At 39.2% G+C, this 27,685-nt stretch overlaps 1 protein-coding gene across 1 annotated transcript in view; it reads left to right on the forward strand.

The window, feature by feature from the left end:
* The first annotated feature begins 1,899 nt into the window (after positions 1–1,899).
* myo3b (myosin IIIB) overlaps positions 1,900–27,685 on the forward strand; it is a 154,060-nt gene continuing 128,274 nt past the window's right edge. The window contains exons 1-8 of the mRNA XM_026219068.1: positions 1,900–1,906; positions 2,214–2,250; positions 10,908–11,091; positions 11,896–12,030; positions 13,988–14,092; positions 14,316–14,415; positions 15,841–15,917; positions 17,382–17,527. Coding sequence (XP_026074853.1) covers positions 1,900–1,906; positions 2,214–2,250; positions 10,908–11,091; positions 11,896–12,030; positions 13,988–14,092; positions 14,316–14,415; positions 15,841–15,917; positions 17,382–17,527 — 791 coding nt within the window. The remainder of the gene's footprint in view (positions 1,907–2,213; positions 2,251–10,907; positions 11,092–11,895; positions 12,031–13,987; positions 14,093–14,315; positions 14,416–15,840; positions 15,918–17,381; positions 17,528–27,685) is intronic.

A 27,685-nucleotide genomic window follows, 5' to 3' on the forward strand; every position in this document is an offset into this window, starting at 1 on the left:
AATAGTGATTATGAGTTCACTAATCTAAAGTGTTACTATCTATTAATTAATTTGTACACTCTACAGTGGTGTTAAATATATAAATATGCTATTATTTTCCGGTAAACATCTAGCATTTTACATGTCCATATCACTTCGCCAAATTATTATCAACGAAAGATGAGCCAAAATCCACAAAGACAAAGCAAACAAACGAATGACAAAAAATCTATGGATAATAAAATGCTTTTTCCTGCTTGCTCTTTCTCTCTCTTTCATGCATGCTTTTTTACAGTGCCACTCTACCCTGCGATTGACTTTATAGATAAAATAGATAGCAAGAATCGCAACTGAAAAGCTGAGGTGGTAACGTCACTGTTTTTGATGCAGTTAAACTTACAGATTTGCTATTAGTACAGATGCCACAGTTGAGAGACAGTTAGGCTAATTTACACACACTTAATGTCTCTCTCATATCTGCATACTAACAGCTCAAGTCTATATATACATAGTCAATATGTTTTTAGTTGTGGTAACAGTGATTTAATATAATAAGCGAAATAACTGACTCTGCTCCATCTAATTATTGAAAAACGATTCGTCTCAAGTGTGCATTTGCATTATGCATTACTTTCAATATGCCTAGGCTATATATGGTATATATGGCTATATATGGTGTTTTATTTAAATAAATAGACCATTTAGCTTGATGTGCAAATTTACACATTACTAATTATAGTTTCAGAGTTCAAGATGTGGGGATAGATAGACAGCTTATTCATTAAGTTTATTCAATTGGTGAAATTGCCTAAATGTACATTTTCATATGAAATAAGTCACCACTCACAGTGACCAAGTATTTACCATACAGAATAACTTTTGTAGTTAAATGAGATAATGATTTATTTTAATATCTTTGTCTCAATGTGAGCTGTGTGTCATCCGCTGGCACTGCCATTTGAATTTCTCTTGTTATATTGCTTGGTTGTTAGATTTGCTAATCTGCGAGTATAGCAGCAGTTAAATTTGCTTAAGTTTGGTAACTGACCGCATCATATTAATGAGAGTCTTGTCTTTTCTCATGAGGGTTAATCACTAGAGGCTCAGTTTATCTTCGCCAAGAGAGAACATAATGGCCCTTTCTGTACCAATTAGTTACAGCAAATAATATGAATTCTTCAAAAGTTAACAGAAAATATAAATCTGTTTTCTGATTTTTTTGTTTGTTAAAGTCAAACACATTCACAAATGTGTTATGATTGATCAGACAACAGACACCGCATTAGATTCGGTGCATTAGACTCAGCATTTGCTAAACGAGTGCACCATTCATCTGTCTAATGGCTCAATCTTCAATGATGTTGTGCTGCGGACCAGAAACCAAACCCCTGTAAACATGTTTGTGCACTGAATGGAAAGTGGGTTGGCAACACAATAGCTGCCTGGACGACACACTGACCAATACACCGCCTACATTGGGCATGACATCATAGTGTATTTGTTTGGATGGTTGCAGTTTCTGTTTATGAAGGTTTTATCAAAAAATGCTTGGTAATGAATTCTGTGAATATTTTGATGCCACATGCATTCCAGTAACTACCGTAGGTATTATTATCATCTGAAATAGGTTGTCATTTGCTATTTTTATTTTTAGGTCCATTAATTTTTGCATTTTGACCTTCCTTTTTAAAGTACATCTTCCCAAATTCCGCATTCCATTGCATTTTTGTGTGATTTAACTCATCTTCCAGCTGTTTGTAAGTGTTATATTGCACCCGTGCTTGTGTGGGATTGGTCATGTGTGCACACTGCTTCCTCTCTGAAGCGCTCACACAGGAACTTATCAAATTCTAGTGAATTATTAACCTCAGGACAGCTAGGAAGGTTTGAAAATCACTTCGGATATGTCAGAAACCGGCTATGGCAGGTAGGTTTTCTCTAAATTTTTGTTTTAACTGGTTGAAAAATAAATTAGAATGTCAAAAAAGCCATTAGTGCAGTTCAAGGCCACAAAGAAACACAGGTGGACATGATTACAGGTGATGTGCTGTGATGGGTCACTTGATAATCCACAGAAGAGCATCTACACAGCTTGAGCTAGTGTACGCTTACAATTAGAACAAACAGCTCTGCTTTTGTTTTTCACATACTAGTGTGAAATCTATAATAAAAAGGTAGATAATTGAGCTAGAATTTAAAGGCATTTTTAGTATGATTCTTTAATATTCCTACAGGAAATGCCAATGGAAGAACCAATGTGGTCCAAAGCAGGTAAGAAACATCATCTTGAGCATTTTAGAGAAAGAATATTGAAATTGATTTCAAGTGATTTAAGAGAACTTAAATGGAAAAGTTAGTTTAATTCAGTTTATAAGGATACATAAATATTATTTATTGGGAAATCATCATGCATCATGTGAATTCAAGTATAAAAAACAAAAACCACGAAAGTATCTGGACACTTTATTGACATGTCAGAATTGTATTGCATTGGAAGTCAGTTACCCTTAATTTTTTTAAATGTTTAAAGAGACGATTTTTAGGTGTCTAAATATTTTTTGGAGGGCCAATGTATTTTTGTTTAGCATCACAGCATATTCCCAAACTGATTTGTTCTTCTGTTAAATGCCTTCTTTCTCCTATATTGTCTCAGCCTGACAAAATTTGATTTTATCTCACATTGATATAAATAGAAATTGCTCTTGACTGATGACTGATGCATATGATTTGATCTGTATGTCAAGAGCTGTACTGATAATGAGTGTTTTTAATGTATGGTGTGATGAGTGTATATCCAATTAAAGCTGATGATAAGTGTGTATGTGTGTGTAGTTTCTCAGGGTCCTAACTAAACCTGAGATGTGTGTGTGTGTGTGTGTGTTTCACTATGTGCCCAGAGGGCTGGATAACTCTGAGGAAATACAGAGGACAGAGTTTTATCATCTCCATGGCAGGATATGGTGAGAGAAAGAGAGATGTGATGCTTCTTCACTGTGGTGATGTTGAATATGCATCACACACTGCTGAAGAACATACATCTCACAAACATGTTGTCAGTCAGTGGTTGCATCCAATTCAATGCTTTGTTTTGGCATCTAATCATGTCTAGCTAGTGTCATCCAAAAAAAAAAAAAAAAAAATGAAGATATGCTTTCTTGCACTCATTTTCAACACAAAAAAAAAGAGATGTATTTATTTACTTATGTGTTTATTGTTTTTATATTTAGTTTTTTATAATACATATTTAGTTGTAATTGTATTCTAAGGGCTCATTCACACCAACTTGATAGCCAGTAAAGTTGTGATGGCTCATGTGCGCTTTTGGTCTCAGTTAGTCCGGATCGATCTGTCAGTGGTCATGCTTGTAAATCCAGTGTTTACTGGTGGATGGCACAGTCTGTCACGTTCCCGTAACAGGATTAGAGTGGACAGGGCTGTGCACCTTTGTCCTGAAAGAAGTCAAGCCTGTGTGTGAGAGGGGAGCTTGGAAAATGAGATTATGTTGTAAGACCTTCTTCCTCTCTGCCTGTGCTGCCAACTCTCGTTTCACTTACACGCTCACCTGAGCAATTCTGCCATGCTTCTCTGGAAACCAACACTGCCTGTTGATTTCTCTGTGCTGTGTTGTTGCTAATGTAAACCAATCAGTCTCTGTGTGTGGTGTCTGCTTTCCTCTGCCCCACACTGAGAGAGAGCGTCAGGCTGTTGTCATGTGCTTGTTAAGGAGTCCTTAGTGAGTGTTTTAGTGCACGATGCAGTTGTTAGGGAATCCCAGAAGTGGAACTTCTGTCTGTTTTGAAAATGTCTTTAAACTAAACTCAAATGTATTGCGGGAAGTTAACTTTATAAAAAATGTTATTTTATTTTAATCAAAAAATCAGAAAAATTTGCTTATTTGGTTTTTCATATTTTACAGATTTTTTTTCTTTTCTTTTTTTTTTTTTGCATGAAGTATCAGTCGCCTCAATTGATATTTTCATATATTCAGTGTTTTTATAGTGTATGACAAGCAGTAGGATTCTATAAAATATATATTATATAAAATTATTAAATTTCAAGATGCAAAATAGCATTCATTAATTACTACTTTTACTTTTAATACTTAAGTACATTAAAAATGAAATATTTTTTTTTACTTTTACTCAAGTAAAATGAAAAAGAGTACTTGATGTGTGTACTTCGTCCAGCCAGTGAGAATATGGGGCTCATACTGAAAGAGGAAAAAAAAAAGACACATTAGTGTCATTCAGAGGCAAAAATATGAAATTCTGTGCAGCAGTTGTTATTTATATGGCCAAAATATAAGAGGAGATTCTGATAGCGTGTAATGTAAATCAATGAGGTCTGTATAACAGTATTACAAACTACTATACAATTATATAAATATCAGTATCACTCTATATGAAAAAAAAAAAAACATTTATCTTGAAATATTACTACTAATAAAAACTACCTCTTATGTTTACTTTATAAAAATCATTAACATTTTCACCATGACACAAGTGAATTATATTAAATAGGCCATGGACTTGCTTAAAAAGTAAAAACCATCAGACTACGGAAATCAAATTACAACAGGTATTTTATTTTCATTCAATTTGCACATCAACTATCATACAGTAGGCTTTATATACTGTAATACACTGACTTCTGAGGCTGTGTATTGTGAATCCAGAATATGATCTGTGTGTGTATTTGGACAGATGCTGAACTGACACGTGCACTAGCTGAGAACGAGAGGCAGCTATTGTACTTGGCTGTTGTTTTCACTCAGGTCCTGCTTCACTGGTCTCCTGTTCCCATGAGAATATGAGCCATGGAAACACCGTTTGTGTTTATGACTGCAGAGGCGCAGTCTCGTCCTGTGGTAGCATCACCATCTCAGGCTAACACACACAGAGCTTGCATTTTTACTGGAACTAACATATCTTTCTATTTGAGCATTTAAACACGTTTATGTGTTTTCTGTGTCTATGAAGGTTTAAAACCCAGTTGTATTTTTCTGGACCTGTCCGAGTGAATATTCTGTCTCCTGGAATTCAGCTCATAATACTTATTAACGATCTTTCTATAATAAAAGAGTCCGGTATTATTATGAATGGACTCCAGAAGTCATCACCTGTTACCTGTGTTTGTAAGTGCTTCATGCATTATGGGAGTGGTTTGAGTCACATGACCTGTGTGCGCCTGTCAGTGTTTGTATAACTCAATGTCTTCCATATAAAGCACTTTTATGACTAGTTCCATCTGGCTCATGAATATTTAAAACGAGATCATATTACACATTACAACCTGATGAATAATTCAGAGAGGCTGATTCGAATGATTTAGGCTTGTAACATTGACAAACCCTCACATACATTTCAGCAACTTGTTAGGAAGGTCTATCAAACAGAGGTATGTTCTTTGTTATTTTTATTATTTCAGATGTATTTACTTATTTATTACTCAGAATTAAACCATTTAAATGTATTATCATTAACTTCTTTCCTACACTTTTGAAGTTCCCACCAGAGCAAACTTGTTGGAATAGCTTGTTTTATGACGTTCGTATTGCTGATCTTCTGTACTGTATTTGAATTGGGTAACTGAGGGGACAGTTATGGTTATGTAACAGAGTTTTGCATGATTGTGCACTTGATAAGGCCGCTGTGTCGTGTTATTTCTCTTTAGCCTTTGAAAGTTACAACGTGTGATCATTACATATGAAATATTATATACTCTGTAATTGAATGCTCTGAAGCATAATTGAATTAAAATAAGTTGTTTAGCTGTCTGTCCGTGTTGAGGGGGTGGATGCAGGGATGAGGAACTGTCAGAGACGGTGAAAGTTAATCTGGAGAAGAGCAGATCAGATGATAGCAGGCAATTCAACTCCACTACAGATCCTTCAGCGACTCAAAACACATTTGGGCAGTATTAATAAATCATCCATGCTGTCGTACAAACAGCGAGTGATTCACACGTTCCCAGGGCTGAAGACTGCTGTCTGTTTGGTCAGACCTTTTCTAAATAAAACTTCAAAGCAGACAAACCTCATTTTTTGTCATGACAACTCTCTGAGAAATTAGCATGACACTGTCAATGAATTTGGTCTCGGAGGAATAGCTGCTGCAGAAGAGCAAGTACTGAGACTCACTACTGCCAATACATTCACAGATATACTGCTGTGAGCATGTAAGAAATACTGCTGCTGCCAATATAACATATATAAAATAATCCCCATACATAACATGCATGAATTCACCCCATAGCAGATCTATACATGTGGAGCTGGGGAAGGAGGAGGGTTTCTGAAACACGTTGCAACTGCTAGATGCAAAAAGAAACCAATCATCTGTGCCGTGTGAATATTGATGTGATTATATTAAATCAGATTGAGTTAGAACCTATCGGCCTGCGCCATGTAGAGATTCATGACAGAACTTTGTGAACACGAGAGACTTTTTTCAAAAACTAAAAACCTAATTATTCCAAACTTTTGACAAGAAGTGCTATGAATTACATAGTTTATATATGCATTGATTATCATGCCATGCATTGATTGGTTTGCAGCTTATGTACTATTCCTCAGTTTAAAACAACATTAGTTCAAATTCAGTTTTGCTCTCTACATTCCCCGAAAATAGATTAGGGGTATGAAATATCCATCTCACATGGCAGAGTCAAAGCATCTGTCACTCTAACAGTGCATACTATCCATAATTCTATGTGTGCAAGGCTTAGAGCCCCACGAACAGAACACTATTTACCATTTCCACTTCAACGTGACTTCAGAATAAATGCTTCCCTCTCTCAGGAGTCTGTATGACAGTATGAGTGGCAAAATTCATCACATGTCTCTGATATTTTAGACTCGGTAGAGCCATTATCATTAATTTTAAAAATCTCGTGAAGGTGAAAATGAAATGCAAGCATGTGAAAAGTATTACTATCTTCCGCAGTGTGTAGGTGTAGGTGCTTCGGTTTTTACAAGTGTTAGATTTTTAAAATGAATTATATGTGCAGGAGATTAGTAAGCAGAACACTACATCATTGCATGAGCAGAACACCATTTAATATTTAGCATTACATGATAACTGATGAGAAAATTATTATGATGAAGTTTAATAATTTTTAACTTGATGATAACCATAATGTTAATATTGGCAAACTGATTAAAAATAAAGTGAAAAAAGTGTATTAACCCCTGTTGATAGCATTTATCGGCCTAAGAACCTCTGTGCAGTGCACTATTTTCTAATTTGTTGTTATGCTTTTGCGCTTGCTTGTAATTTACGTTATTACGTTATGCTTGTTATTTGTCATTATGCTTTAAGTCAATATTTTAGCTCTGAATCCATTCCACTGTTTTAAACTTCAGCTGGGTATCAGAGCACATTTTGTGCCTCATTTATCATCACCTCACAGTGAGGACAGACATCGGTTTTCTGGTATTGCAGTTCCTGTCTTTGGTATCTCTCTCCATACCTCTGTAGATTACGTTCAGGAATGTAATCAGAAGGGGAAGTTTTGGACATCCCGACTCTAAATGATAAATGAGAGAGTAGTAGTCCTGAGGTACATGACAGAGTTAATCTCTGTTAAATCCGATCATGGTGAGCTGATTGTGACTTCTTAGAGCGCAGTGACAGGAAAGTGGGATCTGAATCCATCAACTAATACTCCCACATGCCAGTGAGACACCGGCAACTCTCTTGCTTAGAAAATAATCATTTAAAAAAAAAAGGACACTTTCTTTTTATCCTGGCTGGAGCACTATGATGATATTTTGTACACCTGAGATTATTAGTGTTTGTTGTTGAGGGGATGAATCAAAGAGAGGTCTTGTTCTCCATGTAAGTACATCGGCTGTTGTGATTGTAGTGTCTTTATCAACCTGTCTTAATGAGAAACAGTGGTTACAGAGCCAGATTTCATAATCTTGCTTTTGCATTTGTGTATCTGAGTACTGAAAACGCTTAACAATGATAAACACAAAAAGTGATATTATTATTATATAAAAATGTTGTACCACAAGGCTCAGTCTTAGGTCCTTTTTTGTTGTATACTGCATGCGCGCCCCTTGTGATATATTTCTATTAGGAAATTAAGGCTTAATTTTATTTTTGTAATGTAAGACATTAAGACCAAAGCAAAGTCAGAAAGACTGATAGGAAAAAAAGAAAAAAAAAACTGACCTATTACAGAACATCAGCATTACAGCATGACTTTTGACAGCATGGTTATGTTTACCCTTAACTGCAATTTCCTGAGAAAGAATAGCTTTTTGTTATGCCATCTTGTATTTCTTAAACATTTAGCCAATAAACACAGTGGGTTTTTATTTTTATTTTTTAAATATTGTGTTAACATTGTAATTGTGATCTGATGCAATCTATTAGCATGGGTTTGACATAATGAGACACATTTTAATTAGATTTACAGGTCATAGAGTTCATGTTGGAACATGTGAAATAACACAGTTATGAATAACGTTATAAAACAACTCAAATGGATAACAATTATGTAGTGGCAACAAAAACAAAACTATCTTATATTTCTATAAATCTTATTTTAAAGCATTTAGAAGAATAAGTTCAGCCAAAAATTTAAACTTCTGTCATCATATATTCTCATACCCGCATGTCATTCCAAAACCTTAACGATTAAGAGAACACGATAACGTTTAATACAAGTTTTATATCATAAAATCCAACTCGTACAGTAGCTTTATGTGAGAAACAGACTGAAAATCTTACCTAAAATCTAACCTCTGATGTTCCTTAAATGCAATTTTCCCTTTTGCGCAGTCATGAATATGTGTATATTAAAATGTGGTGTGTCATATTTTGATGTGTGAGATGTCAGCATACAGGTGCATCTCAATAAATTAGAATATCATGGAAAGTTCTTTATTTTTAGAAATTTCATTAAAAAAGCAAACGTTCTAATAATCTAGATTCATTACACACAAACTAAATTGTATTTATCTTTTTTTTTTTTTTTTTTTTTTTATGGTTGACTTACAGCTTAGGAAAAATCCGTATTTAAAAAAAAATTGAATATTTTCTCAAAGATCATTCAAAAAAGATTTACAAAACAGAAATGTTCAAGATCTCCAAAGCTTGTTTAATTATGCACTCAATACTTGGTTGGCGCTGCTTTTGAACAAATGACTGCTTCAATGCGGGGTGGCGTGGAGGTGATCAGTCTGTGTCACTGCTGAGGCATTTTTGAAACCCAGGTTGCCTTCAGCTTCTCTGTATTGTTTGTCAGATGTTACTTATTTTCCTCTTCACAATACCCCATAGATTCTCTGTGAGGTTCAGGTCTGGTGAGTTCGCTGGCCAATCAAGCACAGTAATATCATGATCAGCAAACCACTTGGAAGTGGTTTTCGCAGTGTGGGCAGGTGCTGAAGCCCTGCTGAAAAATGATATCAGCATCTCCATAAAGCTTGTCAGCAGATGGAAGCATAAAGTGCTCCAAAATCTCCTGGTAGAAGGCTGCATTAACTCTGGACTTGATAAAACACAAAGGACCAACACCAGCAGACATCACGGCACACCAAATCATCTCTGACTTCAGAAAGCTCACACTGGACTTTGGATTCTGTGCCTCTCCAGTCTTCCTCCAGGAGCCAGACCTTGACATCCAAATGAAATGCTAAATCTACTTTCATCTGAAAAGAGGACTGTGGATCAATGAGCAACAGTCCAGATATTTTTCTCCTTACCCAATGTGAAATGCTTCTGACGTTTTTTTTTTTCTGGTTCAGACTGTGGTGACTCTTGATGCGCTGAATCCAGCTTCAGTCCACTCCTTGTGAAGCTCTCCCAAGTTTTTGAATCTGCTTTTCCTGACATTCTTCCCAAGGCTGTGGTCATCCCTGTTGCTTGTGCACCTTTACCCACACTTTTTCCTTCCAGTCAACTTTCTATGATTATATTTTGATACAGCACTCTGTGAACAGCTAGCCCTTTCAGCAATGACCTTCTGTGTCTTACTCTCCTTGTGGAGGGTGTTGATGATTGTCTTCTGGACAACTGTCAAGTCAGTAGTCTTTCCCATAATTGTGGTTGCATGTTCTAAACTAGTCCAAGAGGTACCCAGAATTCATACTCATAATTAATCAAATTAATCAAGCTCAAAATGGAATCTACAAATTTTTTGAGACACTGAATTTTACATTTTCCTAAGCTATAAGTCGTAACCATCAGAGTCAAAACAAAAAACTCTTGAAATATTTCAGTTTGTGTGCAATGATTCCAGAATATAAGAAAGTTAGCTTTTTACATTTTTAATACAAAAAACACTTTTCCATGATATTCAAATTTTTTGAGATGCACCTGTACATGAATGTTAATGAGATGAGACTTGAGGAGATCACCCCTGACTAATGAATTAATCTTAGTCTCACACAAGTGACTTCAGAAGATGTGAAACATTACACACAGTTTCTGTATTTGATGGTCCATTTGGTTATTTTCAGGGTACGATAGCCACTGATTTCATCGTATGGAAAAGAGCAGTGAACACTAAATTTATGAACTATGCTGAATTTTACCTTTTGTGCTCCATGGAAAATTTTGTATATATTTGGAAAGACATGAGGAAGAGTACATGGTGACAGAATTTTCATTTTGTGGTGAACTATTACATTCATAACATTACTAACATTTCTAGGGCAAAGAAGCACAGTGAATTTCTGTGACCAACTTACAGTGAATTTGTGGCCACACAAAATTCTCAATCATGTAGATTCCTATTGAAAAATAACTTGAATTTAACTGCTAAAAAATTATAAATGTGACTCTTAATTAAAATATTTTAACATCATGTGAAAACACAATTCAACTCAAACATTTATTTTAATTGTTTGTTTATTTTAAAATGTGTGAAGAAATTGAATTAAATCTATTATTTGAATTAATTGTACTGTTCAGGAGGTCTTTCTATGGACTGTATCCCTACAAGTCAAGCATGATCGGTCTGGAGTCGCTGACGGATCCATCTTCTGATTGGGACATCATAGAAACAATTGGGAAAGGAACATATGGCAAGGTCTACAAAGTCATCAGTAAGAAAGATGGAAGTCAAGCAGCAGTGAAAGTTTTGGATCCCATTAATGTAAGTCATTGTTGAACATTTTCTTCAGCTGTGGCATCACTTCTGTGTTCAGTGTATTGCTAATGTATCCCATCCCGATGTGAACACATCAAAACTATTTTTATTTTTCCGCAGAGAGTCTCAAACCTTGATTTTCATAGAGTAGACCCAGTAGATTCAAAAATGAATCTGAAACATGCTGAAAATGTACTTTAAATAAAACTATCGTCTCTGCACTCTAGTCAAGTTAATTAGTTCATGTTAGGATTTAAGACTCATAACATTATTTTCAGAGATTTAGAAACATCTTTAAAGGTGTTTCTTCTCCTCCTCTTGCCCTCTCAGAATCCCAGTCACACTAACAGAGTAAGTAGATGTTCTTCCTAAACAGATATTTTCATATAAAAGCACTATTGATTTCTGGAAACCTTGTCAGGATGTTTTATTTTTATGCCTAACCCTGACGTTCCCCATGTAGTGCTGCTTGATCCCCCATAACCCCCTGCTGCACAGTGCATGCATGGCTGCCTTCATTGCTCCCATCAAATACCCTGCTGGTCATCATACAAACACATGCACGAAAGCTTGGGAGCACTTTTGCATCCTTTACATTGTTATTATCTATTCTGACAAGTTATCTTTGTACTGTATATAGCAGCTTTTTTTTGAATCAGCAGCAGTTTTCAATCATTTCTAGCTTCATGTTGTTAATCACAGAATCTCATAAGAAGAATGAATATCATTACAGACAGCAAATGCGAATCAGGGCACAGTTTTGTGTACTCGCATATATGTTTAATGCAGTTGTGTTAATGGTTGTGTCAGGATGTGGATGAGGAAATTGAAGCGGAGTACAACATCCTGCACTCGCTGTCCAACCATCCCAATGTGGTGAAGTTCTTCGGCATGTTCTACAAATCAGATGAACTCTCTGGAGGGCAGCTTTGGCTTGTTTTGGAGGTACATTTCTTTACCAGAGCTTGGTTTTGCTTTTTATTTACATTATCCACAGGAAACAGTCCCTAGAAGATTTCCAGTAGAGTGGAATTTTCAAGTGACTCTTTAAGTTGTGATGCACCTTTCTGGTAATACTGTTTCTGGGTTTAAACCTCTTAGTTGAGAATATCATCTCAAAAGCCATTTTGAGCACTTTTCTTCTATATCAATTTAAAGCAAAGCTTCACAGCTTTAAAACTCAATTCATACACAGCTGAGATTTAAAGGTTAGATCATGATGTTTTGGTGTTATTAAAGCACACAGTGAGTGCATATTAGTACCGTTTGTTGTTTGCTTTTGGGCTCTGAAAGAGCGTTTGGACTGTGCGTGACGTCAGACTGGATTAGTAACATATAAAATATTACCTTGATCTGATGCTCTGAAGATTTAATTTTGTCAGTTGATCCAAATTTAGGTCCTGGAAAAAAGTCTGAAATAGAAGTTATTTACTGAAAATCTTTCATTGTTTAAGTACACTGATAAACCCAATGTAAACGAAAGCTATACAAAAGCTACGGAGGAAGATAATGAATAATTTCAATTAATAACAATTTATATTTTGAGGTATTCCTCACAAAGACTAGTCTTGCATAGCCGGACCTTCAGACTGAAGGCTGAAAGACGTTAAAGAATGCGATACACACGTATCCCGGAAATCCTGTATAATTCAACCAATCCGTTGACCACTTTGACACTCCTGAAGTGTTTCCACAATTTTGTGTCCCATATACATCAGACATTTAGCCAACGGTCCGTGGGCATGACGTCTGAGGCTGAGACTACACAAAGACTGGCGCTGATTAGAGTTTTCACTCCAGTTAATTTAATATTTAGGCCTAAATGTAACATTTATGTATTTGATTTATATAGCTATAGCTATATATTTCCATCCATTTGGATTACACAATTTACATACAAAAAAAACAGCTTTATTTATTTAACATCAATGAATCCGATTTGTTTCAGTCTCATACATTTTAAAGCAGCACTATGTAGCTTTTTGGCGCTCTAGTGGTTAATAAACAGAACTGCACACATCCCGCGGAATAACATTCTAGCCGGAGCTACTTCTCTTAGTTTATGTCTATGGCGATACACGCAGGTATGTGTTATTCCTCAGCGTTGACGACCTGACCAGGCTACTAGTCCAAATATAAGCACTTATTATAAGTGTACCGTAGGGATTAGGGGTAAAACAATACGCGGTTTGGAAGATGAATTAATGATGTACTCGCTCATTATAAACATTTAGCAAATTTTGAACACAGAACAAGTTACACAGTGCTGCTTTGACTGAATATTGCTTGTTCCACAGCTAGCCATATTTTAACCGTTCATTCATTTAACTGAATGAATCTGCTTGTTTTCACAATGAGAAATAAATTAATTTAAATAAATTAATTTCGAATATGTTATTATGCAGAATTAAATAGATGCAAATAGCAATAAACTAGGCCTATGCCATTATTTATTTATTTATTTATTTATTAGAAATCTTACCTATTAATTAACATTTTCATGTATGCATGACAAATGTGCCTCACATTAAGTTCATTAGTTCATTTTAAAGCTGTATAATTAAAATGCATGGAAAATGTATATGTAATAATAATACAAAATAAATAAAAACATCCTACATTTAGGCCTAAATCTTTATTTGTGTATGCAGCACAGACATTCTTATTATATTGTATTAATGTATGTTTGGAATGACAGACACAAAGCTGTATAAAAAATGACATTTTGTTTAGGTGAAATATTTAATATGTATCCATGATATTATGTCTGATATTATTACTGACAATAATAACACTGAATAAAAATGCTTTGTATGTTTTGTTATTTTATGACTATCCATTGTTCTTTTCTCTCTTCTGTTCCTCATTACTTTTCTCTCTTTCTGGCATTTCTCTCTGTTAGCTGTGCAATGGAGGTTCAGTAACTGACCTGATAAAGGGTTTGCTGATGAGAGGGAAACGTCTTGAGGAGCCCATCATCTCCTACATCCTGTATGGAGCACTTCTGGTGAGACACACACACACACACACACACACAGACTAAAGTAAGCTGCTCACCCCAGCACTGTGAATGCTGCCTCAGCGCTCTGACAGTGCCAGAGTAGTTATTTTGGACCGTGATAGTGAGCAAAGACCGACGGTGTCCAGATGTAGACTTTATGGACCAATCAGAGGCAGTCTGGCCTTCAGGACCACCTTACCGACTCAAGTTTCTCTTGTTTTTCTCTCAGGGTCTCCAGCATCTTCACAACAACAGAATAATCCACCGTGATGTGAAGGGCAACAACATCCTCCTCACCACAGACGGTGGAGTCAAACTGGTGGACTTTGGTAATGGTCACTGCTGTTTCTCTGAAGAGAGAGAAGATTTTTATTTTAGAAAGAGGGTTTTATCTTGATTTAGAGAGATTTATATTCATTTTCCTTGCCGTGCAACATTGGTTCCAAAATGGACATTAGCTGGTTTTAAAGTATTATTACTGCATGCAGCTTAAACAGTGTAGCAATGCTAAAACCTTTAAGTTTTAAATCAAATATTAAAAAGAAATAGATTTTAACAAATGGGAATATGTACTTTAAAAGAGTCTGAACTAAATGCACTTATGCACACATTAATTGCAATAATAGTTCAAATATACATTAAATACGAGCAGAACTTAAGTTCATCTTGGTATGTAATTTCATAATTACTCTTTTTTTTCTTTTTTTTTTCTCATATTTCTAATTGAAGTGTTTAAAGTGGACTGTAAAATTTATGATAAACTAAAATATACGTTTAAAATACACTTTAGTGTAATTTAAAAATGAAACTTTTGTTATTTATTAAAATATATTCAATATAGTAATGAAAGGGTTACTCTTTTAAAGCACACTTAAGTGGCTTTTTATTTGATTGATATTATATTTCTATTTGTAAGTTCAGTTTATATATATATATATATATATATATATGTGTGTGTGTGTGTGTGTGTGTGTGTGTGTGTGTGTGTGTGTGAGAGAGAGAGAGAGAGAGATAGATTTGAAGTACACTGCAGGTGCACATTTAGTGTAATTAAGCACCTTATTTTTCACAAGAGATAACTTATACTTATAAACAATAACTTGCATTGGTAATTTAAGCTGGTTGCTAAACTACTTTAGCTGGTTTTGGCTGTAATTTTGATTGATTGATTGATTTATTTTTTTGTGCTGAGTGTAAAACATATATTTACTGCATCAGCAATTCATTTGTTGACTATACATGAGATTTAAAATATATAATTTTTTAGGCAGATACACATCATATATCGTTTTTGTATGCATAATAAAATGAACAGTATGCTAATACTGTACCATGGCTCATGAGTTATCAGCAAATGAAATGCTGTTTGATTGAGACGGAGCCATTCAGGCGTCTGTTCAGTGCTGTTCTGCATGGAAAGTGTGTGTGAGGGGGTGAGGGGGCTGTGTGGGGCGACTGATTCTTGTCTGCCTGAGGCGTGTTTGTCCCGTGTGAGAAAGAAGTGGTTCCCTGCTTTGAAGCAAAATGCCCTCATCACATAAAACTTATGCATGCCTCAGATTACTTGCCACTTCATAAATGTCTGAATCCATTGAACTGTTATTTGGTCCTACTTGAGAAATACCTGTACAGTTATTTTTGTTTATCATCACAGATGTTTACAAATTCCAGTAGGAAAACACACTAAATGAAAATAAAGACAAATAACTGTATTAAGCTGTGATTCTGACATATGAGGTCTTGATTTCTTGCAGGTGTCTCAGCTCAGCTGACGAGTGCCCGTCTCCGCCGAAACACATCAGTGGGAACCCCGTTCTGGATGGCTCCTGAGGTCTGTCCTGTCATAAAAATATGACCTTACTCTTTTTATTTCTGCATTTCAGTCTCTTTCTAGTCAACACCCATCTCTATTGTTGATAAAGTACAAAACATGGATAGTCCACACAAAAATGAAGGTTCTGTTACAATCACACACCTTCGTGTCACTCCAAACCTGAATGGTTCAGTGTTTAACTGAAAGCTCCAGCTGCTCTTGCACAACAAATGTGAATTCAATTAAAAAATTACATGCCAGTATGTGTTTTAGCTGGATTGAATTCAGTGACATTGTTGGTTCTCAGACATAAATGAATAATATTTGAAAGCTATGACAGATTGTAAGTAAATAATGACTTAAATGTTCAGACTATTCCCCAAACAAAGCAGTCATATAACTTTAAAATATGTTTAATATAGAGCATTATTATTATTTAAAGTGCTATATTACTGAACTTTCCAGTAAGTCTGTTATACTAATAGTTAATTTTGTACTCACTGAAACAATCTGTGAGTAGAATCAGTAAATCTGTGTGAAAAAAAATGTTTGTCTTAATGCTTAGTGTGTTTTTGTGTATATGCATTACTGAGATATGTAACGTGTGTGTATGTGGGTTGTGGGGGGGGTTATGTGAAGGTTAATAGCTGAGTGAAATAAAGCGAGGTGATGGGGCCAGTGGGGGAGGCCCCTTAGGGCCAATTAAAATACAGTCTAAATTAAACGCTTGGCAATATGCCGATTGGCCACAGTGTTTCTGACAGACTGATTTAATGCTGCAATACAACATAATTGTTGTGATTATTACATTACAGAAATTATTAAATATCACAAAAATTGGTTGACTGGAGCTGAAACCAAATTAACTTACAAAATGATTCTGTTAAATTTACATGGATATACAGTACTGCATACATTTATAGCTTATTTAATCATTTTAAACCATGTAATAATGAAATTAGTCCCTCTAAAATTTTAATTGACTTTATTAAAAAAAACTTTAAATACTGAAGTTTATTTTCTTGTACAGTAGGCTATATCTTGTATAAGATGCTTCTACTAAAATACCTTTGGGAATTTAAAAATAGACCCAAATGAGTCAATAGGTGACATGCGGTAAGTGCATAAAGCTACAAAATAAATAAAGGTTGTGCTTAACTAAGAATTATTATTATTATTATTTAATAATAAGCATTCATATTAGTCTAGCTGACTGTAGATCACATAGTCTAGTATCTTGACAAATCCGAGGACAGTTAAGATCTCTTCTGAAAGTGAATTCAAAAAAAAAAAAATTCTTTAAAAACTTTCTACATTTTCAAATTTTATTTATTATGAACTTTCAGGGTAGATGAGATGTATGTGAGATTCCAAGTCTTCTAACTGTTGTTAAATAATTGACACACCAAGATTTCACGATTGGTGAGCTTTGTTTTTTGTATTGACAGAGTGAACGTGATTGGTTTGTGTGTCTGTGTGCAGGTGATAGCGTGTGAACAGCAGTATGACTACTCGTATGACGCACGCTGTGATGTGTGGTCTCTGGGCATCACTGCCATAGAGCTGGCAGATGGAGACCCACCCCTGGCAGAGATGCACCCTGTCAAAGCGCTCTTCAAAATACCACGGTAAGACACCAGGGGGAGATATGCACACACTGCACTCACAAAAGAATGGGAAACGTGAGGAAATAGTGGGAGGAATAGATGGAAAAGAAGATAGAATAGAGAGTATCTATCTATCCATCTATCCATCAATCTGTCTATCTTTCTATCTATCTATCTGTCTGTCTGTCTGTCTGACTCTGTCTGTCTGACTGTCTGTCTGTCTGTCTGTCTGTCTGACTGTCTCTCTCTGTCTGTCTAACTCTCTTTCTGTCTCTCTGTCTGACTCTCTGACTCTGTCTGTCTGACTGTCTCTCTCTCTGTCTGTCTGTCTGTCTGTCTGTCTGTCTCTCTCTCTGTCTCTCTGTCTGTCTGTCTGTCTGACTGTCTCTCTCTGTCTGTCTAACTCTCTGTCTGACTCTCTGTCTGACTCTCTGTCTGTCTGACTGTCTGTCTGTCTCTCTGTCTGACTCTCTGTCTGTCTGTCTGTCTCAATTCAATTTCAATTCAATTTCAATTCAAATGAGCTTTTTTAGCATGACTGTGGAACACAATGTTGCCAAAGCATCAACATATTATATATAAATAATAAAACAAACAAACAAAACATATATTTACAAATCATGTCATATGTAGCATTTTATCCTAATAAATGAATAAATACAGTCGATCTCTCTAGAAAATTAGCTGACTCTGGCGTTGTGAATAGCTAACACATATTTAGTCGCTAGTGCAGCTGTACTATCATCTTCTCCCAGTAAGAAGAACATTTTCTCAGTGTCGCTCAGTTCAGAGAATGATGGAATTAAAATTTCAAATCTGGGCAGAAAGGTTTCTCTTTATACTGGTGTATTTAGAGCAGAAGAGCAGAAAGTGTTCCTCATCCTCGATGTGCTGTAGGTCACAGTGTCTACAGATCCTCTGCTCTCTCTCTGTCCATGTTTGTCTATGTCTTCCTCTCTCTATCTCTAGATCATGGTCACTTAATCTGTATTTGGAGAGGATTTGTCTTTCTTTAAAATGTTTAATAAACAGATAACTGGCCAATTTAGTGGTTCTATTGAGGGCCGAGTAACATTGCAGTTTATTCTGGAGGGCAAAATGTGCTTTTAGTGCTTCATCATGAGTGACTTTTAGATGGTTGTGGATATCGTTAATAAAAGCAAAGAGTATAGAAGTAACAAGAGGCGAAACTCAATAGAACGTTCCATAGCAACAAACGCACCCATGCGCAGAGCTGCAGCTCCGCCATCTTGGACTGAACGCAACACAGCTGTCATAGAATTGAATGATACCGGTCCCATTTCAAAAGCGGTTGATGGAATTAAATAGTAGTTTATTGTTTTTAATATCTCTATAGCAGACATCCCATGTCTCTAAAATGTGAAACACAACTTGTTCAGATTTTTTGCTTTCATTTTCTTGCAGTTATAGAACAAAATATATATATATATATATATATATATATATATATATATATATATATATATATATATATATATATATATATATATAGAATATAAATAATTATATTTTTTAATTTGTACATTTTAATAAACTCAAACTTATATAACTTTTTTTTCTGTTTCACTTTCATAATTTATTTCACTTCAACAATAACCTAGCAAATGTCTTCTTTAAAACAAGACCAACCATACAGTAAGTCTATATTCCAAAGCATTCTTGAATTACAACCATTTAAATCGCATATTTTCAGAGATATATGAACACCTGACCTGGCAAATGACCGCTTTATTAATTCATTGTTATCACTAAATTAACTCTTTAACTGTCACCCTTTTTGATTGCACTATATTTTCACTGTTTATTTTATTTTATTTTTTTATGTAAAATCATTTTCTAACTGTTTTTAAATGTTTTAATCATTTTAAAAGTTTTAAAATTGCTTGTTTTATTTTTGTTATTATTTTTCTTCATGATTATTTTACTTGCTTTTATGTAAAGCAATTTGAATTACCATTGTGTACGAAATGTGCTATATAAATAAACTTGCCTTGCCTTGCCTTACAGACATAATTGTTAATGCTGCAGTGTATACGGTAGTTCTGCCAACGGTAAAGCCGTTGGTTCAGTCCAAAATGGCGGCAGCGCGATAGCAGCGCCATCTAGCGATTGTTGTCAAAACTGCAATGGAGTTTCGCCTCTTGTTACTTCTATACTCTTTGATAAAAGGTTTGGGGTTGATGGGGAGTATATTCTGATGGACGAGTTGAAGAGCGAGTGAGTTCAGAGGATGAGGTTCTGCTGAGCTTTCATTGGCGAGGAAGGCTTTATATTGCACTGACTCTGGGTCAGACTGATGGAGGTGATGCCAGAACTGAACACATCTCTTCTGGATCTCGATGTTCAGCGGGTACAGGCCCAGCTCAGCCCTGCAGGCCGCAGTGGACGTGTTTCTGTGAACCCCGAGAATATTTTTGCCAATTTCCAATTGTAATTTTTCTACTGATGTTTTATCCCAATTTTTTAAATTTACTGGTCCCCAAATTTCACATCCATATAAAAGAATTGGTTTTATTATTTAATTATATAATTTTATCCAGGTTTTAATGGGTAATTTTAAGTGTCCACAACGTGACTTTATAGCATAGAAAGCCCTCCGAGCCTTTTCACCGAGTGTTTTCACAGCCAGACCGAAGCGTCCCGAAGCGCCGATGTCGATGCCCAGATAGCTGTAGCTAGAGCTGTGCTGCAGGACCTGGCCTTTATACAGGAACTGGTGTTTGTGTCCCTGAGATTTGGCTTTCTTCTGGAACACCATGACTCTGGTTTTGTCCAGATTGACGGTCAGGGCCCAGTCATGACCGTATTGTTCCAGCAGGGACAGGCTCTGCTGAAGGCCCTCAGGTGTGCGGGACAGCAGGACCAGGTCATCCACATACAGCAGACTTCTGACCTCTGACCCCTGTAGAGTGAGGCCGGGCACAGTAGAGCTCTCCAGCGCTGACGCCAGGTCATTGATGTAGATGTTGAATAGAGTTGGGCTCAGACTGCAGCTCTCTCTCTCTCTCTGTCTGTCTGTCTGTGTCTCTCTCTCTCTGTCTAATTCAAATTCAAATGAGCTTTATTGGCATGACTTGCACAGTATTGCCAAAGCATTGTACATTACATGAATAAGGAATAAACAATTATATAATACATAAAACAAAAACAGATTTGTAAAATAATTAAGTATATGTATTCTTTCTCCCTTTTTTTTTCTTCAAATGAGAAACAAGAAAAAGACAACAAATAACAAAAAATAAAAAATAATAATAATAAATTTGCGCAAGAGTACATGTAAGAAATGCTCTTGCTTCAGTTTTGTCCACTGGCTGACAGTCTTAGTTTGTGACAGGCTGATACATATCTTGCTGCTGTTGTGATCATTTTGGAATTTTCCCCTAAAATGTGATTTAATTTTTCTGTATTTGGTAATGCCATAAACTTTGGTTTAATTTGTTGTAATTTGTGGAAATATGCAGCTCTTATGTTATGATAGTAATCACAGTGTAGTAAGAAATGTTCCTCTGTCTCCAGCTCTCTCTGAGAGCACAGTGAACACACTCTCTGCTCTCTCGGCTGCCATCTCTGTCTGTGTCGTCCTCTCTCTACAGCCAGACAGTGATCGCTCAGTCTGTATTTTGTAAGTGTTTTTCTTAATTTGGGATCTTTTACACAGCTCAGGTATTCTGCTAGTTTATAATCTTTCTTCAGGTCTAAATAAAGCTCCATCTTCTTCTGTGATTTAGTAGCATGTTTCCAGTAGGTGATGTAATTCTGTTTTTGTAGTTGTAGAATTTGGTTTGGCCAGATGGTGCTGTGCTGGTCTGGCTGTAGTTTGAGCATCAGCTGTGAGAGAGCGCTCCTCTGCAGGTTCTGCTCCTGACACCGCAGGGCTTCAGCCTGGTATGAGCTCGGCTTGCTGCGCTTCAGGTGCTGGTAGAACTTCACCACTCTCTTTTGGATACTGATCAATAAGGGGTATTGTCCTAATTCAGCTATGCACGAGTTGTTTGGCGTTGATCTGTTTACTTTTAGGATATTTTTACTAATTTGTGAATGCAGAGTTTCGATTTCTTCTTTTTCCCATTTTGTAAAATCTTGGGTTTTTAGAGGTCCCCATATCTGGCTGCCATACAGAGCAATTGGTTCAATTATTGATTTTAGGATTTTTAGCCAGGTTTGAATTGGAATTTCATGTCGAATAGTGTTTTTAATCATGTAGAAGACACTCAGTGCTTTTTCCTTCAGTTCATTCACAGCCAGATTAAAGTTCCCTGTAGAACCCAGTTTTAGTCCCAGAAAGGTGTATTCATGGGTGTGTTGGAGGACTTGGTTTCCTGCTCGAAAGATGTATTTATTTTCCCTACATCTGGATCTGTTTTGAAAAATCATTATTTTAGTTTTTGCGAGGTTAATTTTGAGAGCCAACGTTTGACTGAATGTCTGTACGATGTCGAGGAGCTGCTGTAGTCCCTCTTTTGTTTTTGACAGAATCACTAAATCATCTGCAAAGAGGAGACATTTAACTTCTGATTGCGTCAGGGTTGGGCAGTCGAATTATTTAAGGCTTTGCTAATTCGTTGATATATATGTTAAATAGAGTGGGGCTCAATGGGCAACCTTGTCTGACTCCTCGTCGTTGGGAGAAAAATTCTGTTCGTTTATTTCCTATTTTTACAGCACATGTATTGTTTTTATACATGGAGCTTATCAAATCAAAAGTTTTCCCTCCAATCCCATTCTCCAGGAGTTTAAGAAAGAGTCCTTCATGCCAGTAGAGTAGAAAGCCTTCTCAAAGTCAATAAAGCAAGCAAAGATTTTGGATTTATTTTGGTATACATGTCGATCAATGATAGTGTGGAGGGTGTAGATGTGGTCCGATGTTCTGTGTTTGGGCAGAAATCCAATTTGACTTTGATTCAAAGGAAGTCCTTTGATTTTGTAGGTTTTGAGAAAGTTTTGCAATCTCATATTGATAATCGAACAGAATATTTTCCCCAGGTTGCTATTGACACATATGCCTCTGTAATTGTTTGGCTCATATTTGTCTCCTTGTTTAAATATTGGTGTAATTAAGCCTTGGTTCCAGGTGTCGGGGAAAAATCCTACTCTCAAAACAAGGTTGAATAATTTGATTATTGCCTTTTTGAATTGGTCGTTGGTGTATTTTCTCATTTCGTTTAATATTCCGTCGATGCCACATGCCTTGTTGGGTTTTAGCACATGTAGTCTATCGGTAAGCTCATTTACTGTGATTGGAAAGTCCAGGGGGTTCTGATTGTCTTTAATCTTTTCTTTCAGGATTTCTAATTTGGTTTTTAATCACACGGAATCTGGCTTTAGGGACGTGGAATGTCACCTCGTTGGCGGGGAAGGAGCCTGAGCTTGTGCGGGAGGTCGAGAGGTACCGACTAGAGATAGTCGGGCTCACCTCAACGCACAGCTTGGGCTCTGGAACCACACTTCTTGAGAGAGGCTGGACTCTCTACCACTCTGGAGTTGCCCATGGTGAGAGGCGGAGGGCTGGAGTGGGTTTGCTAATAGCCCCCCAGCTCAGCCGCCATGTGTTGGAGTTTACCCCGGTGAACGAGAGGGTCGCTTCCCTGCGCCTTCAAGTCGGGGATAGGTCTCTCACTGTCGTTTGTGCCTACGGGCCGAACGGCAGTGCGGACTACCCTGCCTTCTTGGAGTCTCTGGGAGGGGTGCTGGAAAGTGCTCCGACTGGAGACTCCGTCGTTCTACTGGGGGACTTCAACGCTCACGTGGGCAGTGACAGTGACACCTGGAGGGGCGTGATTGGGAGGAACGGCCCCCCTGACCTGAATCCGAGCGGTGTTCTGTTATTGGATTTCTGTGCTAACCACGGTTTGTCCATAACGAACACCATGTTCAAGCATAAGGGTGTCCACCAGTGCACGTGGCACCAGGACACCCTTGGCCGGAGGTCGATGATCGACTTTGTAGTCGTGTCATCAGACCTTCGGCCATATGTCTTGGACACTCGGGTGAAGAGAGGGGCGGAGCTGTCAACTGATCACCACCTGGTGGTGAGTTGGATCCGATGGCGGGGGAGGAAGCTGGACAGACTCGGCAGACCCAAACGCACTGTGAGGGTCTGTTGGGAACGTTTGGCCGAGCCCCCTGTCAGAGAGATCTTCAACTCCCACCTCCGGCAGAGCTTCGACCGGATCCCGAGGGAGTCTGGAGATATTGAGTCCGAGTGGACCATGTTCTCCACCTCCATTGTCGCTGCGGCTGCTCGGAGCTGTGGCCGTAAGGTCTCCGGTGCCTGTCGAGGCGGCAATCCCCGAACCCCGTGGTGGACACCGGAAGTAAGGGATGCTGTCAAGCTGAAGAAGGAGTCCTATCGGGCCTGGATGGCTTGTGGGAGGGTGGGAGGGACTCCTCGTCGTTGGGAGAAAAATTCTGTTCGTTTATTTCCTATTTTTACAGCACATGTATTGTTTTTATACATGGAGCTTATCAAATCAAAAGTTTTCCCTCCAATCCCATTCTCCAGGAGTTTAAGAAAGAGTCCTTCATGCCAGTAGAGTAGAAAGCCTTCTCAAAGTCAATAAAGCAAGCAAAGATTTTGGATTTATTTTGGTATACATGTCGATCAATGATAGTGTGGAGGGTGTAGATGTGGTCCGATGTTCTGTGTTTGGGCAGAAATCCAATTTGACTTTGATTCAAAGGAAGTCCTTTGATTTTGTAGGTTTTGAGAAAGTTTTGCAATCTCATATTGATAATCGAACAGAATATTTTCCCCAGGTTGCTATTGACACATATGCCTCTGTAATTGTTTGGCTCATATTTGTCTCCTTGTTTAAATATTGGTGTAATTAAGCCTTGGTTCCAGGTGTCGGGGAAAAATCCTACTCTCAAAACAAGGTTGAATAATTTGATTATTGCCTTTTTGAATTGGTCGTTGGTGTATTTTCTCATTTCGTTTAATATTCCGTCGATGCCACATGCCTTGTTGGGTTTTAGCACATGTAGTCTATCGGTAAGCTCATTTACTGTGATTGGAAAGTCCAGGGGGTTCTGATTGTCTTTAATCTTTTCTTTCAGGATTTCTAATTTGGTTTTTAATCACACGGAATCTGGCTTTAGGGACGTGGAATGTCACCTCGTTGGCGGGGAAGGAGCCTGAGCTTGTGCGGGAGGTCGAGAGGTACCGACTAGAGATAGTCGGGCTCACCTCAACGCACAGCTTGGGCTCTGGAACCACACTTCTTGAGAGAGGCTGGACTCTCTACCACTCTGGAGTTGCCCATGGTGAGAGGCGGAGGGCTGGAGTGGGTTTGCTAATAGCCCCCCAGCTCAGCCGCCATGTGTTGGAGTTTACCCCGGTGAACGAGAGGGTCGCTTCCCTGCGCCTTCAAGTCGGGGATAGGTCTCTCACTGTCGTTTGTGCCTACGGGCCGAACGGCAGTGCGGACTACCCTGCCTTCTTGGAGTCTCTGGGAGGGGTGCTGGAAAGTGCTCCGACTGGAGACTCCGTCGTTCTACTGGGGGACTTCAACGCTCACGTGGGCAGTGACAGTGACACCTGGAGGGGCGTGATTGGGAGGAACGGCCCCCCTGACCTGAATCCGAGCGGTGTTCTGTTATTGGATTTCTGTGCTAACCACGGTTTGTCCATAACGAACACCATGTTCAAGCATAAGGGTGTCCACCAGTGCACGTGGCACCAGGACACCCTTGGCCGGAGGTCGATGATCGACTTTGTAGTCGTGTCATCAGACCTTCGGCCATATGGCTTGGACACTCGGGTGAAGAGAGGGGCGGAGCTGTCAACTGATCACCACCTGGTGGTGAGTTGGATCCGATGGCGGGGGAGGAAGCTGGACAGACTCGGCAGACCCAAACGCACTGTGAGGGTCTGTTGGGAACGTTTGGCCGAGCCCCCTGTCAGAGAGATCTTCAACTCCCACCTCCGGCAGAGCTTCGATCGGATCCCGAGGGAGTCTGGAGATATTGAGTCCGAGTGGACCATGTTCTCCACCTCCATTGTCGCTGCGGCTGCTCGGAGCTGTGGCCGTAAGGTCTCCGGTGCCTGTCGAGGCGGCAATCCCCGAACCCCGTGGTGGACACCGGAAGTAAGGGATGCTGTCAAGCTGAAGAAGGAGTCCTATCGGGCCTGGATGGCTTGTGGGACTCCGGAGGCAGCTGACAGGTACCGGCAGGCCAAGCGGACTGCAGCCCGGGTAGTCGTGGAGGCAAAAACTCGGGCCTGGGAGGAGTTCGGTGAGGCCATGGAGAAGGACTATCGGTTGGCCTCGAAGAGATTCTGGCAAACTGTTCGACGCCTCAGGAGGGGGAAGCAGTGCCCTACCAACACTGTTTACAGTAGAGATGGGCACCTGTTGACCTCAACTGGGGATATCGTCGGGCGGTGGAAGGAATACTTCGAGGATCTTCTCAATCCCACCGACTTGTGTTCCGTTGAGGAAGCAGTGGCTGGGGACTCGGAGGAGCACTCGTCCATCACCCGGGCTGAAGTCATCGAGGTAGTTAAAAAGCTCCTCGGTGGCAAGGCACCGGGGGTGGACGAGATCCGCCCCGAGTACCTCAAGTCTCTGGATGTTGTGGGGCTGTCTTGGCTGGCACGCCTCTGCAACATCGCATGGCGGTTGGGGACAGTACCTCTGGACTGGCAGACCGGGGTGGTGGTCCCTCTTTTCAAGAAGGGGGACCGGAGAGTGTGTTCCAACTATAGGGGGATCACACTTCTCAGCCTCCCTGGAAAAGTCTATGCCAGGGTACTGGAGAGGAGAATTCGGCCGATAGTGGAACCTCGGATCCAGGAGGAACAGTGTGGTTTTCGTCCCGGTCGTGGAACACTGGACCAGCTCTATACCCTTTCCAGGGTGCTGGAGGGTTCATGGGAGTTTGCCCAACCAGTCCACATGTGTTTTGTGGACTTGGAGAAGGCATTCGACCGTGTTCCTCGCGACATCCTGTGGAGGGTGCTCCGGGAGTATGGGGTCGGCGGGTCCCTACTTAGGGCTGTTCGGTCCCTGTACGACCGGAGCAAGAGCTTGGTTCGCATTGCCGGCAGTAAGTCAGACCTGTTCCCGGTGCATGTTGGACTCCGGCAGGGCTGCCCTTTGTCACCGGTTCTGTTCATAATTTTTATGGACAGAATTTCTAGGCGCAGCCAAGGGCCGGAGAGTGTCCGGTTTGGGGACCATACGATTTCGTCGCTGCTTTTTGCGGATGATGTTGTCGTGTTGGCATCCTCAGACCAGGACCTTCAGTGTGCATTGGGACGGTTTGCAGCCGAGTGTGAATCGGCTGGGATGAGAATCAGCACCTCCAAGTCCGAGGCCATGGTTCTCAGTCGGAAAAGGGTGGATTGCCCACTTCAGGTTGGTGGAGAGTTCCTGCCTCAAGTGGAGGAGTTCAGGTATCTTGGAGTCTTGTTCACGAGTGAGGGAAGGATGGAACGTGAGATTGACAGACGGATCGGTGCAGCTTCTGCAGTAATGCGGTCGCTGTACCGGTCTGTCGTGGTGAAGAAGGAGCTGAGCTGTAAGGCAAAGCTCTCGATCTACCGGTCAATCTACGTTCCTACTCTCACCTATGGTCATGAGCTGTGGGTCATGACCGAAAGGACAAGATCCCGGATACAGGCGGCCGAAATGAGCTTTCTCCGTCGGGTGGCTGGGCGCTCCCTTAGAGATAGGGTGAGAAGCTCGGTCACTCGGGAGGAGCTCAGAGTAGAGCCGTTGCTCCTCCACATCGAGAGGAGCCAGCTGAGGTGGCTCGGGCATCTATTTCGGATGCCTCCTGGACGCCTTCCCAGGGAGGTGTTCCAGGCACGTCTCACCGGGAGGAGGCCCCGGGGAAGACCTAGGACATGCTGGAGGGACTATGTCTCCCGGCTGGCCTGGGAACGCCTCGGGGTCCCCCCGGAAGAGCTGGAGGAAGTGGCTAGGGAGAGGGAAGTCTGGGCGTCTCTGCTTAGACTGTTGCCCCCGCGACCCGGCCCCGGATAAGCGGAAGATGATGGATGGATGGATGGATGGATGGTTTTTAATTCATTTCGAGCAGGATTTGTTTCAGTTGTTTTGTACAGATTTTCAAAGTGTGTCTTTCATATGTTCCCGTTTTGAATGGCCAATTCTTCTTTTTGTGCTCTATAGAGAGTGTTCCAGTTGTTCCAGA

Source organism: Carassius auratus, chromosome 34 (genome assembly GCF_003368295.1).
Source record: "Carassius auratus strain Wakin chromosome 34, ASM336829v1, whole genome shotgun sequence".
Classification (NCBI taxonomy): Eukaryota; Metazoa; Chordata; class Actinopteri; order Cypriniformes; family Cyprinidae; genus Carassius; species Carassius auratus.